The 15484-nt window shown below is 42.7% G+C and overlaps 1 protein-coding gene across 1 annotated transcript; it reads right to left on the bottom strand.

Annotated features, from left to right (window-relative positions):
* Positions 1-1224: 1224 nt before the first annotated feature.
* Positions 1225-10299, bottom strand: Cmtm2 (CKLF-like MARVEL transmembrane domain containing 2). The gene is made up of 4 exons (XM_005388510.2): positions 9984-10299; positions 9714-9875; positions 2042-2143; positions 1225-1437 (listed from the first exon to the last, which is right to left on the bottom strand). The coding sequence occupies exons 1-4, from the start codon at positions 10137-10139 to the stop codon at positions 1291-1293; spliced, it is 567 nt and encodes a 188-aa protein (XP_005388567.1). The 5' UTR covers positions 10140-10299; the 3' UTR covers positions 1225-1290.
* Positions 10300-15484: the final 5185 nt, after the last annotated feature.

Raw genomic sequence — 15484 nt, 5'->3', positions numbered from 1 at the left:
CCCCCAGGAAGTACATGGGAAAGACCTGGCTCTCTCTATGAGTTCCAGCTGGGAACCATGGTGGGAGCTGGTTGCAACCTGCCTGGCTCTGCTTCTAAGTCAGTTCAGCACAGGCAGGAGCCAGATCTGGGCCACTCCCCCATCCCTTTAAAATAAGTATGGGGTGGGGAGGAGGAAGGGAAGGAAAGAAAATTAAGATGAGTTTTGTACTTGTACCAACTCCCTATGATGAAAGTAATCATTATGCACACATGTCCTAATAAAATTTTTTTTTTAAAATAAAATAAGTAAGCAGGTTTACTGTCACCATGGAAAAAGAATGCCTTAGTAAAAGAGGCAGGAGAAGGATTTATTAGAGGTAGATATATTTACACATCCAAGAGCGGAGTGGGAGTGCTCAAAGAAGGGCACATTACTGTTGAGAACTGGAAATTTTTAGTGCTTGAGGAGACTAATGTTTTAGTGTTGTGCAAAACTAAGACTAGGGATTATCAAATTCCACAGATTTCCACAATCTCTAGTCTCGGTCTTGCTTTTTAGTCTTAGTGTCAGTGGATAGGAGAGGATGGCCCACCCCTAGTGAGATAATGGTCTATTCCTGTGGGAAACCCAAAAATCTGGTCCTTTCTTGGGTGAAAGAGGACCATTACAAGTAAAACAGAATGAGCAGCTGAGAGAAAGTTGCCCACGTTTGCTGTTTTGGGAGAAGAAAAAATGTAAATAAACTGGACTTGTGTTCTGAAGCTGTAGTTTTTCTTTCCCTTTTTTTTTTTTTTTTGAACTCATGACCTCACACTTGTCAGGCAGGCGCTGCACCACTGATCTATATCCTGAGCCTGGTAGTTTTCCTTTAAAGTACAATTTTTTGGGGGCTGGGGATTTAGCTCAGCGGCAAAGTGCCTGCCTGGCAAGTGCAAGGCCGTGAGTTCGGTTCCCGGTACCGGAGAAAAACCAAAAATAAATAAATAAATAAATAAAGTACAATTTTTCTTTTTTTCTTTTTTTCTTTTTTTTTTTCTTTTGAGACAGGTTTTTACTATGCAGTTCAGGCTGGTCTTAAACTCACCTTGTAGCTCAGGCTGGCCTCAAACTCACAGTGATCCTCCTAACCAGATGAGACTTGCATCAGTGTTCAGCTTACAAATCTATTTAAAGAGAGATTTCTTGTCCAAGAAAAGATGATTGTCAGTATGGAAAAGAAAACCATTCTAGGAAGCAGACGAGGAAGACAGTGGAAATGTTTTATTGTAAAATACACTGCCACTTCTGACAACAGGAGTTGCCTTCGAGTTACTTCTTTCCCTTTCCCTTGCCTGCTCCATCGTCTCCCTTTGCTGGAGGGGCCATCATGTTCTTTCTGAGCTTCTTGCCTTTGAAGTGTTTTCTTTGAAGACATGCATCAATTAAATAAAAAACTGCAGCCAAACCCATAAAGATCTGAAAAACAAAAAGATCTTTGTGACTTTTGCTTCTCCTTCCGAAGATAGCATATTTCCCTCTTAGCCCCTAATTCATCCATGTTGCTGCTTCACGTCTCTCCTCAGCCCATGAGACTACCAGACCCAGAGAATCTGTGTGTGCTTCTCTCTCAGTTGGGCTTTCTTCACCACTACTGCCCCTCCCCCACATCTCTTTTCTTTGCTTTTTACACCCAGCCTTTGATCTAGGTTTAGCAGCTAGAAGAAGGAAGCCAGCCAACGGAGGCTGGCTCCTTGGACATCATCTTTATTTAAGTGGTTTTGCCACTAGAAACATTGGACAACTTTCTTTTTAAACTCTGCTTTGAGCAGGGCATGGTGGCACATGCCTATAATCCCAGCACTTGGGAGGCTGAAGCAGAAGGACTGCTGAATTTGAGGCCAACCTGGGCTACAAAGTGAGTTCAAGGCCAGCCTGAACTGGATAGTGAAACCCTGACTCAAAAAGACAAAAATAAATAATTTTTTAAAAGAACCTTTACTTTGGACCTAAGATATTTCTACAAATGAGCCAGAAGAGGTGAATTCAGAGCAAATCCACAGCCTGAAGGCCAAAGACTCACCACAGCAAGTAGGTAGTTTAGTGGCATGTTTGGTTGCTTCTCCACAGCAAAATATGCACCTCCTCCAAGGAACGCACAAGCAACCAAGTCATTGAGAAGATCCTGAAAATGGTGGAGATGCATGAGTTGTAGAAAGTCAAGCCCCCATCAACACACCATGCAGCATAGCTTCCTCCAAAGGTACAGATTCCAAACTTCTGCCTGATGTTTAACATATATATGTCTCTGAATGGGGGGGTGCTAGGATGTCCTCCCAAAGAGGAGATGAGTATCCCAACTTTCCCTGTGGAATAGGTTCTTGATTCATCTTCACAGAAAAGCATTTCAGAATGTGACAGTGTGAGGCATAGACAGTTTTATTGCACAGAGTTAGAAAGTTATGCTTCTCTTACATACTGTAAGAGAAAATAGGGAAGGAGGAGCCAAGGGAAGCATAGCTCTGATGAGGATTACACTGGCTCCTTAACAAAGGGACAGGACCAGCTTTTAAGGAGTTGGGCTTTGCTAGGGTCTGGTTGATCATTATCTCAGTTCTGGTTTTACAAGATTACAAGATGGCTGGGAAGAAGTTCATATTATTATAGATAGTTAAGTTAATTAGAAATATTATAGGCAGTCAGGGCTGAGTCCTTGAAAAGTCAGTGCAGAAGACAACTATGGCAGGAGGCACATTTAATGAAGGCCAGGCTTCAAGGAAAAGAGGGACTACTCACCCATGTACTTCCCTTGGGGTGGAGAACTAAATCACCTTGCGGTGGAGGACCAAACCTCCTTAGCCCACCCCTTCCAGGAAAGTCCTTGTCCCTCCTGTGTGCTTGCTATGTGACTTGCTTCCCCATTTGAGCCCCATTTAATCAATATTACCTAAGCAGTTATGCTTGTAATCTTATTGGTTGAGCATAGTTTTATCCCACCTCACACCCACCCTGTGATTTTTTCAATTGGGTCAATATTACCTAAGCAACTACTTATAATCTTATTGATTACAATTCTGTCGTACCTTGAACTTACTTCACCTCATGGTTTTGCTCAATAAACCCCCTTGAGAAGTGGGGTTGGTGGGCAACCCACTTTCCACGTCCCCTTCTGTCCCTCTTAGACAGAAGATTTCTTTCTCTCAATAAATTCTCCCTACTCTTAGCCTCTGTTGTTCCTAGAATCGATTCCTTGATTTTAGAGAATGCTTATGTAGTGTTTCAAATACTAGCCGGTGGGGAGTTTTTTCCCCCAATCTTTTATATTTATATTTGCCTTTTATATTTTGGGGCTGTATTTTTAGATGCTGTACTGGTTAGCATTCTAGCTGCTGGGACAACATGCCTGACACCTGAAACTTAAAGGAGAGGTTTATTTTGGCTCATGGCTTCAGAGGTTTCAGTCCATGGTAGACTGGCTCCAAGGCAGAAACATCATAGCAGAAGTGTGTGGCAGAGGAAGGCTGCTTAGTTCCTGGTACCCGGGAAGCAGAGAGCAGGGGGAAAAGTTTAGAAGATGAAGCCAAGAAGCAGACAAAGACCCCAAGGTGACCCATGACCTATATCCTCCAGTTAGGCACTACCTCTTAATAAACAGTGGGCTAACCCATTAATGAGGTCAGTGTCCTTATTATTCACCTCTCAAGAAGTCTCTTCATGCAGTCAAGTTTAACTAGCAAGTTTAACAATCAAGATTAATTGGCATAGGTGCATACATGTTCAGAATTGCTATATGCTGTAATCATCTCTATTTTTTAACTTTTTAAATTTTATTAGAACATGTTTATAGTACATGCAGTTTACAGCCACCTTGGGGAGTGGGTACATGGACATACTAGAACATCTTTCTTTTCTTTAGATTCCCTTCTGCTTTTCTCTCCCTTCCTCCCTTCTCCTCGAATTCCCTTATCCTGAGTTTAATTTTTGTTGATATTATTAATCTTAGCTCATGTTCTGGCATATAATGTTTACATTCATTGAGGCTATTAGGTTTTTATACATGGGATATCTTTATTCTACTCATTTCCCTTTGTTCTCCTCTTTACCCCTTACCCTTGTTCCCTTGGAACCCCTTCCCTGTTGCAAGAGATCCATCCCCTTGTCCCCTTCTATCCATCCTTTATTTTCTTTGTTTGTACTTTGCCTAACAAAATGAGAGATGTCCTATGGTATTTTAAGCTTCTGTGTCTGGTTTATTTCATTCAATATTATGTTTTCCAGGTGCATCCATTTTCCTACAAATGTCTCAAATATGTCATTCCTATTTTTCTTGTTTTAGTATTTTTTCTTCTCTCATTCTTTTTACCTTTCCCTTCTTTCTTTGCCCCCTACCCCCTCTCTTGTTCTTCTCCCCATTTGAACATTTTATTCCTATTTTACAACACCTATTACACAATACCTATTAAACGTATCATTCTTTATAGCCAAATAGTACTCCATTATACATAGATACCACTTTTCTTTATCCAGTTGTCTGTTGATTGTATACGGGCTGCTTCTAGGATTTAGCTATTACAAATTGTGTTGTTCTAAACATTTGTATGAATGCATCACTGCAATAGGATGTCTTAAGCTCTTTGGGAAGAGACCTGAGGAGACCCTGAGCTTTCATTTCTAGATGACCGTTAGGCTTCTGGCAAGCAGAAAGTCAAAATTAAGATGTAGTTAAAAACAGCCTGACTAGGTGTTCAAAGAGTACCGCAACACGGGGACAGTTCAGAGTTGTTGTTTAAAATTCATTTGCATTCTGGCACTTAAGGAAATCTTTGTCAGATCAATAGCTGATCATCAAGCTAATGAAACAGTGATTTTAGTGGTCACATGAGAAAAGTCTCTCCAAATACAGAAAGAATGGCAAATGATAACAAATGCTCTTTGGGGAAGATACCTAGAAGAAGGACAGCTGGGGCACATGGCATTTCTAATTTCAGCCTTTTGAGAAATTGTCATTCTGATTTCCATCATAGTTGTTCTAGTGTACATTCCCATACATGGTGCAGGAGGGTTTCTTTTTCACTACAGCCATGCCAGCATTTGTTATCATTTGCCGTTCTTTCCGAAGTAAGATGGAATCTTAGCATTCTTTTAATTTGTATTTCTCCAATGGCCGGAAATGTTGAACATTTTTTCATGTATTTGTTTACCATTTGTACTTCTTCCTCTGTGAAGTATCTGTTCATTTCTTTTGTCCATTTCTTGACTGGGACTTTAACTTTAGGTGATTTAATTTTTGAGTACTTCATATATTCCAGCTATTAATTCTCTCTCTAAGGAGTAGTCATCAAAATTTTTTTCCCATTATGTAGGATGTAGGTTATCTCTTCACTTTGCTAATTGATTCTTTTGCTGTACAGAAGCTTCTCAGTCAGATATAATCCCATGTATTAATTCTTGCTATTATTTCTTGTCAGTTGAGGTTCTGTCTAGAAAATCCTTTCCTACATCTATGTTGTCAAGTGTTTTACCTATTTTATCTTCCAGTGGGTTTAATGTTTCTGATCTTTGATCCATTTTGGTTTTAATCTTCTTTATATCCTTCTGGCGGGGTGGTACTAGGAATTGAACTCAGGGTGTTCTTACTAAGTTACATCTCCAGCCCTTTTTATTTTATTTTATTTTATTTTATTTTATTTTATTTTTTATTTTGAGACAGGGTTTTGCCAGTCATTAAGTTGCTTAGGCTGGGCTTAAACTTTCGATCCTCCTGCCCCCAAGTGCTTGGATGATAGATGTGGGCCACCATGGCCAGCTATATTTTTAAATATATACAATTGGGTTAGTCTCATATTAAAGCTATGCCAAAAAAAAAAAAACAAAAAACAAAAAACAAAAACAAAAAACAAACAGGGGCTGGGGATTTAGCTCAGCGGCAAAAGCGCCTGCCTGGCAAGCGCAAGGTCGTGAGTTCGGTTCCCGGTACCCGAAAAAAAAAAAAAAAAAAAAAAAGCTATGCCAGCTTTCTTTTAGTTAATATTGTCTTATTTTTTTCCATCCCTTATAGCTTTTATGTGTTCTTGAATTATTCTTATGGTTTTCTTTAGTTTATGAGCATTTTAAAGACAGCTGACTTATAGCCTTTTTTCCCAGTAAGTCTGTATCTGGACTTCCTCAGGACTGGTTTCTGCAAATTTCTTGTCTTTTTCCTGTGTATGGGCTGTACTGGCTTGTTTCTTTGCATGTCATGTAATTCTGTTTGAAGACCAAATATTTTTCATCTTACAATGTAGTCAATTTGGAAATTGGATTCTTTCTCCTTCCCAGAGTGTGTTGTTGAGAGTTGAACCCAACTGTATTTTTCATGACTTTTCTAAACGTTTTTGGAGAGACTTTTCTCATGTGACCACTAAAATCACTGTTTCATTAGCTTGATGATCAGCTACTGATCTGACAAAGATTTTCTTAAGTGCCAGAATGCAAATGAATTTTAAACAACAACTCTGAACTGTCCCTGTGTTGCGGAACTCTTTGAACACCTAGTCAGGCTGTTTTTAACTACATCTTAATTTTGACTTTCTGCTTGCCAGAAGCCTAACGGTCATCTAGAAATGAAAGCTCAGGTCTCCTCAGGTCTTTTCTGAGTGTGTGTGCCCTGGATTCCCCAGTATATATGAGAAATATTTCAAGGCCTCTCTTTCCCTACGTGCCTCCTTTCCCTGCCACTTCTTCTCTGGATTTTCTGGCCTATTGCTTGCATTACCTTTTGCTCCAGGTGGCTGAGATAGTGTATTTCCCTTCAAATACTTTCCATAAATGCTACCAGGTAGACTTCATCTCTGACAATGTTCTGAGGTAGGTGGGGCAACAGCAAATTCCTACACAAATCTGTGGTAGCCACCAGACAGGTCAAAACAAATACAGAGCCAGAATTCTTTGAGATACTGTATTGTTCTCTCTGGCACCACCAAGCTTCTTCATGAATGTGGGCTGCTGTCTTCATCGCTGGTGCCCAACTGGGCATGAGAGATGGGAGGTGGACTTTAGAATGCACAATACTCTCTCAGAACATTCAGCAGCTTCTTTTTTTCATTTAGCATTCCCCCACTGAAAGATTTTTAAAAACACAAAAACATACAGATTTCAGAGTCCTGCAAAACTTGTTCTGACATTTTTTGCCCATATAATTATTGCTATGTACAGAGACATAATTTTTGAGTTTCCTACTCTGCCACATTCAGTGATATCATTTTCATTAAATCTAGAAAGTTCTTGATTGTTATCACTTTTAATATTTCCTCTTCTTTATTCGCTTAAGGCTTTTTTTCCCTCAGTACTGGGGATTGAACTTAGTACCTCTGCATTGAGCTACATTCTTAGCTTTAAAAAAACCTTTTATTTAGATAGGGTCTTGTTAAACTGCCCAGGCTGGGCTCAAACTTGCAATCCTGCTGCTAAGATCTGGACAACTCTTGAGCATTCTTATTTCATATTCTATGTTTCACTCTCTCTCACAACTTCTTACTTAGGACTATTTTCTGACAATTTCTCTATACTTTTCAGTTCACTAAGTCTCTCTTCAACTATGTTTGATCTACTTTTAAATTCATCTGTTAACATTTTTATTTCAATAACTATATTTTCTATTTTAAGATACTTTTAATAATGTCTATTCTGTCCTCCAAGGGTCTTATTCTTAGAGCTTGTATTTATGTCTATAATAATTTTTAAAATATTTATTGTTGTTTTCTCATCTTTTCAGCTCTCCTATTATCTGACGCTTAGGGTTCTAATCTTTCCATTTGTTATGTTTGTTGATTTTTCATACTTAGCCTTGGTTTTCTTTTTTTATAATTCAAGCATATCCTTGTGAATTGAGTCCATTTTTGACAACTGTCCCTCCCTGTGAGAATCTCTTTATGTTTTGGCCATGGTTTTGTATATGTCTCTTTTAGGGCTCCCAAGGATATCATCGAGATATCAGATATCAATTTTATTCTCATTCCAAGCAGTGATGGTTTCTAGGCTACAGGGACCAAAAATTCAAATTCCAATTCTACACAAAGGGCAGGCTTAAGGTTTCTGTTTCCCAAAGGAGACCCATCCCCCCTACTAGAGCTCTGGCAGAGATGATTGTGTTTCCTTGTCTTCTGTTTTGGTGTAAAGTGTGTGTCTTCTCGGTCCCTCTTTTCTGTAAGAGTGCTGTCTTCCCAGGGTGCTAGATTTATGGAGTTTTCTGTTCTAAACCCCTACTTGGCTTGAGATCAAAGCTTCATCTCCTGCTTGAGAGTGTATGAAAGCCCACCCTCCAGATTCCTGAGACAATACCTCAGAGATCATTCTCACCCGCGCCTCACAATGTATGCAGTCACAGCTCCTGTTTCCTGTTTCTATGCTTTTCCCTTTCTTATTTTGCCCCTCAACCATCCAGTTAATCAATTAAAACAACATTGGTTACATTTCCCTCAGTACAGTACAGTACAGTAGGAGGCTTCCAGGGTTCCATGGTTTTTCATCTGGTTGGAACTAAAAGTATCTTCTCAGACTCCTGCCTGGGAAATTGGTTCCTGCCTGTCCTTGTACCTTGTCCTCTACTTCTCTGTTTTCTAAGAGTCCCAAGTCCTCATCCAGCCCCACTTCTCATATTTTTCTGTTCTGAAATTCCTCTTTTACCCTACGAGGATAGCTTTTGTTTTGTTTTGTTTTGTTTTGCTTTGTGTTTTGAGACAGGGTCTCACTATGCAGTTCAGGATGGCCTTCAACTCACTGTGTAGCACAGGCTGGCCTCAAACTCACAACGATTCTTCTGCCTCTGCCTCTGGAGTGCTGGGATTACAAGCATGTGCCACCATGCCCAGCTATAAGGATAGCTTTTAACAAAGAGGCAGGACAGGTGGAATGAAAAGTGTAGCCTGTACTGGTGAACCTTTTTTCTGGTGCTAACTAGCTGAATGACCTGGGGGCAAATTACTTGGCAATTCTGAGTTCATTTTCTCAAGTGTAAAGTGAGTGGAATTGGAAGTAGAGGGCTTTGAAGGCAGGCTGTGAATATGCAATGAACAAGGGGATCTGGGGCTTGGGGTTTTGTCAGTTGGCTGGGAGGTAAGTTGGATGTGCTCTGTGATTACACAAATGATGCGCAAGGATTAGAATACATCAATCCTACGACACAATGTCAAAAACTTTACATTTAATCAATCTCCCAAGGGACTATTACTGTCCTCTTGCTCAGATGAGGAAACAGAGGCTGACAGGCTGGGTAACTTGCCTAGTTCTGTTCCATTTTGTGTAGGACTGCTTCAGGCTGATTTATGCTTCTGAATCAAGCATCCTTTATAGGATATTTATTGGAGGCCTAAAGCTAAGAGATGAGTTTTAAAAAATTCTCATTTGTCTTACTAATTTAAGAGACTCATTTTCTTTGAATTCTGGAATGATTTCCCCAGCATGTGCTGGCAGAGAGTAGGAAGAACAGCTGGTTGTTACACCCCTCTCCTCCCTCCAAGGACAGCAAAGCCTTGGACCCTCTTACACAATAAAAGACTAGCCCACCAGGGAGAGCCCTCGCCTCCCACGCGCAGCTAATTTTTTGGGAGCATTTTTCCTCACAGGTCCCCCTCCACTTCCCAGCTGCCCTGCTTGGGTCCCATCTGAACCCTGAGTGCAAAGTACGGGAGGAGAGACTGTTTCTCTACGCATTCGCTCTCCTGGTGCCAAGCCATGTGAACAGCACACCAGGGTTATTCCCCAGGACCCTCACTTACAGTAACAGGCCACAGGATGAAGGGCAAGTATCTTTGGATGGCAAAGGTGTACAGGATAATTAAGAAGCACAAGATGGATATCTCCATGGTGAGGATGAGCGCCAAGAAGGGGTGCACCTTGGGGACTGACTGGAACAGGAGCTGTGCTGTAATCATGCAGCCCTGCATAGAAACATACTCCTCAGGCCCTCTGTGGACCTTGGGAATCCCTCGGGGACACCTTCTGCCCAGCCTGACTCCCTCTCCCCAAGGAATACCAGCCCAGCTCACCAAACTCAGGAACTTGACCAAGCCGTGCCAAAGGACCCAGAACTCTTTATTGCTGTCTTTGAGTTCCCACCGGTAGCGGCGGCACCCCTTCCTTGTGCCCACTTCATCGCTGGGCTGATTACCTTCCCCGGGTGCAGATGATGCCTTATCAGCCATTGGTGGCCTGAGTCCTCAGCTTCTCACGGCCTGCGGTCTCTGGACAGGTCTGGCATACGAGTAAGCCTGATGTCTACCGACCTGTTCAGAGACCGAGTTCAACTAACCGCCGGGGTGGCCAATGCCAACGCCTGCGCGCTCTCAGCGCATGCGCAGGTCTCGCCGCTTAGCCCCGCGTGGGTCGTCTCCGCGCATCCTGGCGCAGACCTGTTCGCTGTCCACTCAGAGCTTTCAACCTCGGTGCGGTGCACAGCTCCCCGTCTGGTCCTAGCTCTGCCTTACAAGTTAGCCCTAGGCCTGTGCTGCCCGCTCCCAGGTTGGGTCGGGTTGGCAGGTCCATGCTCTTGGAAGGGCAATGCGAGCTCATACAAGGGAACACAAGTGAGCAGAAATGTTCACTACTCGACAGCCCTGATTTTATGGCCACACTTATTCCAGAGTGAGTGACAGCGTGCGAGCTCAGGCATGGCGCTAGGCAGCTGGCACACGGACTTGGGCATCCACGAGGGTTCCAGGGTGGCTTTGGGGCCTCAATGCTTAGTTTCCATTCCCAGGCTCCTTTCTTGTGAGTCCTCATCTTCTTAGTGATCACCGACGCATCGATGAAACACAGCACTGCAGCTAAGAGACACAAAGCTACACGCTCAGCAGCTGAGCAGCCTCCTCGCTTCCGTCCCCACCCCTGGCCCGGCAGGTGCTGTGGAGGAGGCCCCTGGCCCTTGGCCCCTGGACAGGTCTGGCATAACCGTCTACTGCCCTCTTGTCCCATTTCGCTGCTTTGGCAGGGCCTTCAAGCATCAGGAAAGGTCCTCCGGAAGTACGGTCCTTTTAGGCTCCCAGCTTTGGTGGGGTCCTGAAAAGGCTTCTTAGTTGGGAGGACCTCAGGCTGGGTTTGCAAGGGCCGGAAAGCCTGCCTGAGGGGATCCATCAGGGAGGTGGAGAAGCCCAGATACTGGACTGGAGCTCTGAGAAATCCTGTGAGCCCGAGGCTTTGGAGTGATTGAGAGGGGACAGTGTTCTGGTTGTGGGTGGGGGTGCTGGGTCTGTCACTATCGAAAGAGGAGAGGAGCGCTGATGTGGTAGTCAATTGCAGCATAAGCAAGTGCCTGGATTCCATTCCCAGCACAGAAGACAAACTCCGTCAAACACAAACAAAAAAGGAAGAAGAGAGGACAGATTTCAGATTCAGAGAACTCATCTGCGGTGGCCAGATGGTGGGTGGAAAGTGAACTAGCTGGAGGCAGGAAAGACCGTGGGGGCCTGAGGGCTTGGGGGCCTGAGGGCTTGTGGTCCAGCAGGAACTCATGGACCTGGGGGCAGAAAGCCCTGGAAGAACAATGCTTGGTTGCTAGGTGAGCAGATATGAACCAGGGGTGACAGCACCTGATATTTCAGGCTTGCATGTTTTTCTCTGTGATCACTTAATTGCTGGCTGCTTAATGAACTTTTCCCAGCTAAGATCTTGCCACAGCTAGTATGAACGTACCCTGCAGAGGAAAAGGGCTCTGTCCCCAGCCCTGAGCCAAAACTTAGCACAATCCAGTGGGAGTGACAAATATTTACTGATTATGGAATGAATTCGAAGAATTTAAACTCTTTATTTTGCTGGATTAATTTCTGTCCCATTGTGTAACTTCTTGAACCAAGGTCTGACCCCCTCCTCCATAGTCCAAGCATTTGATCTGCAGTTTCTGGTGTTCCGTGGGTTTCAGTCGCAGTTAGTTCCAGCCTTGTGCCCAGGCAAAAGTTTTTTTTTTTTTTTTTGGTTCTTCTCCGGTACGGGGAACCAAACTCATGACCTTGCGCTTGCCAGGCAGGTGCTTTGCCGCTGAGCTAAATCCCCAGCCCCCCAGGCAAAAGTATTTAACCTCGGTTCCTATATCTATAAAAATGAGAATTGTAAAGATGAAGTCAGAGCATGCCCACTGGGCGCTTCAACTAAAGCAGGCTTCCTGCCTCCTTCCTGAATAGTCTGACTTCCTTCCTTCTGACAATGCACTTAAAAAGCAAAACAAAAACCTGACAACATCTCTTTTCTTCTGTCTTTAAAATTCTGTAGCCCAGAAAAGTCAGTCCTATTGGTAGGCAAAAATATTTTGTTGAATATTCCAAAAATAGTGTGTATGATTCTCAGGAGTTCTGCAGACTTTTGTTTTTTCTTTCTATTTAGAGAATTACAATTGTGATTTTCACAAACTTAGAATTTATATAACTTCACGTCATCTGAATAAATCATTGCAGAAAAGAGAAAAGGTGGCAGTGGGGATTTCCTTCTGTTAATGACAGTGATGGTCTGCCAGTCTCTTTCTTCAGTGTCTTACAATACTGATCTGAAATGAGGTCACAGATGCTTCTACTTAACCTCCAACACAGAATAAATGTCTTTTTTCCTTTTCTGTCATTGCCTGGGCAGCAACCACTAAAAGAAATGTAGCTGAAATGAAACTGTTGATAAGGTCTTGTAATACAGAGTTGAACATTGTCAACTTTAGATAAAAATGTAATTTTATAAAATATTTAAACTGGTCAACTACTTATCTAAGCATGGCTACATTTTAAACACTTTTGTACATTTTCCAGAGACATGAATTTATGTGTTTTTTTTTTTTTAGGGTCTTGAATAGGACTTTGTTTGCAGAAATGGGTTCAATTTCACTAGAACACCATTCTTAAAAAGCCCATTTTTCTGTCTACCTTTCCCTAAAGGACATAAGAAAGTGTTACGGCTCATATCTAGATGTTCCCCCAAAGCTTCATAGGGTCCTAGGTAGGGCTTTGCAGAGGTGGGTGAATCTAGAGTCTGTGATACTGGGATTAAGGGTGTGATGCTGGGATTGATTCATGTTGTGATGCTAAGAATAAGGTTAGCATCCTTAATCTAGGGTGGGTATTCTGGATGGGATATAAAGGACAGAAAGAGATCTGTTGCTTGCCAGTTGTCACTTGCTGCTTTAGTTCTTCACTATTTTGCAATACCCCTTTGCCATGCCACTCTGCCTTGGAGCGAGCCAACTGTGGACTAAAACCTCTACAAACTGAGTCAAATAAACCTTTCCTCCTTTAACTTTGGGTGGTGGGTATTTTGTTTCAGCAAAGAGAAAAGTAACTAAGACAAAACTGAGCTTGAAAAAACGTAGTGGTGTAGGGGCTCCCCCACATTGGCCCATGACTTTTTTGAAGTCTTAAATTTTAAATTAATGGAAATTCTGCACTGTATTCCAGAACACATTTGTCTTAATGCAAAAACAATTTGAGGTGGGTAAAATTTTAGATTAGCACTTAATTCTGATTAAGATTACTGACTTAATTCCACTCCTAAATCTGTAAGTAAAACCAATGTTTGGGAAGTTTGGTTACATTTATGCTGAGTTCATGTGTCCCAAGGATGCATGAACTCATCTGAGGAGCAGGTCTGATTTTCTGCAGTGAATGGCTATGCTGTTGAGTTTTGTTTTTTACCAGGATATGGCCACAATTAAGTCTCCTCTAACATCTCCAGTTTTTTTATGTTCTTTGTTGTGGATTTCAGTTCTGGGTTCTTTAACTGCTAGCTCAGCCTGCTTCTTTGTGCACTGAAATAAAGGGTAAAGATGAGTGGGTGGGGGCTCCCCTCTGAGTGAGCAGAGGCCAGGCTTGCTGGCAGAGCAATAATGGTGCTAATGCTTGCACAGGGGGAAAAAGCCTGGGGTAACAGAATCACGATATGGCCCACATACCTACTTTGAACAAGTTTCATCTGCGCAACTTCGTGAGATTTTGTCTCAAAATAAAAAATGAAAAAGGGCTGGAGATGTAGCTCAGTGCAAAGGCCCTCAGTACAACAACCTATCCCCCCCCCCCCAAAGTGTACGCACAGTAAATTTTCACAAGCTCGGGCAGGGTGGTAAATGTGGTTCTTCCTATTGAGGTTGGTGAGCAAGGAGCCACTGGAGTGTGACTTGCCTGAGAAAGCAGTAATGTCTACTGCTTTGGCACCTGGTGGCTAACACTGGAATGGGGATGTGGAGTAGGGGGATTAGGGTTGGAAGTAAGTCCCAGTTACATTTTGCAGGATGAGCAAGAGGTCTGTCTATAGCAGGCAGACCTGACACAGGCAGACCCGATGCAGGCATGGTGGTCTGCAGCTTTGCAGGAAGCTTAGCACTTGAGTATCATGTAAACCCAAATATTCAAAGTTGTGACTTTTATAACGAAGGAGCAGAGTGTAAGCTTTTAAGCATTAGCTGTGGTCCTAGATCATTGAGAATGTGGGTGCAAACATTAATAATGATGCAATAATAATAAACTAAGCACAGACTAGGCCCACTAATTGCTTACTCCCTGTCATGATTTTATTTCCTCATTAAATCACTGGACATAATACTTTACTTCTGATCATGCACAAGCATTCTCTTCCCTTGGAGCTAAGGTTTGCCTTGTGCCTTTCTACTGTAGCCCACATGTATTGAGCACTTACTTTGTGTTATGTACTGTGCTGAGGTGGTGAGATATGCTGTGATTCTCACAACAGACTCATTATCTCCAATTTACAGTGGGGCGAGCAACTCGCCTAAGGATTTCTCTGTTAGGATGTGTGGAGCCACTTGGCAGTCTGACTTGCGTGCCCAAGGCCTTCTTGATCATCTTCCTTTTGCCCTAGACACAAACCCTTTTACTGACTCATCTGGACAAATGGAGAAATATGTTCTTCCCAGTAGCTGAGCTAAAATTGCAATTGAGCCTGGCTACAATGAAATAAAACTTCTGCTTTCCTGTGAATGTCATTCTTACTCACTACCTTTGTAAGGGTCAGAGACACTCGCCGCGTGAAGGAAGACTCCAAGAGACGTTCTCTCATGCAAAAAGCAAGGGGATTTTATTCACCAAGCATGCATGGGGCTCACTGAGCTCGCAGGAACAGAGAGCCCCGAGCCAGGTTAACTCTGGCTTTTTAACTTGAAAAACTACAAAGGAGTGGGGGGCGGGCAGCAAGCGTCATTACAGAAGCAGATAGCATTGGTTAATTCATTTTGTTCTTTACATTTATTGGGTCCCTATGATGTAGAGTGTGTAGGAATGCGGAGGTTTTCCGCTCATGGGCAAGGGGAGGGGAGGGTACTCTGTGTCAACACCAGGTGTTCTTTCTTCCAAGGGACAGGAGATAATGTTCTGGCCCTCCTGGCGTCTCCTCCTTTCCGGGCAATCTCAAAACTGCTTATCTATGGGTCAGAGGTCAACTGGTTCCCACAAGAAACCTTATTTTTACGTTTCCAGACCTTTTTCTCCTGAATACCCTATTGACTCAAATAGTGTCCTCTGACTAAAATGAGACACAGGTTTTCTACTTGACTACTATGTCCCATAAG

The sequence above is a fragment of the Chinchilla lanigera genome, unplaced genomic scaffold (genome assembly GCF_000276665.1).
Source record: "Chinchilla lanigera isolate Chin_1 unplaced genomic scaffold, ChiLan1.0 scaffold00032, whole genome shotgun sequence".
NCBI classification, from domain to species: Eukaryota; Metazoa; Chordata; class Mammalia; order Rodentia; family Chinchillidae; genus Chinchilla; species Chinchilla lanigera.
Note: the sequence above shows the minus strand (reverse complement) of the source record. Positions and strands in the feature narration are given on the sequence as shown.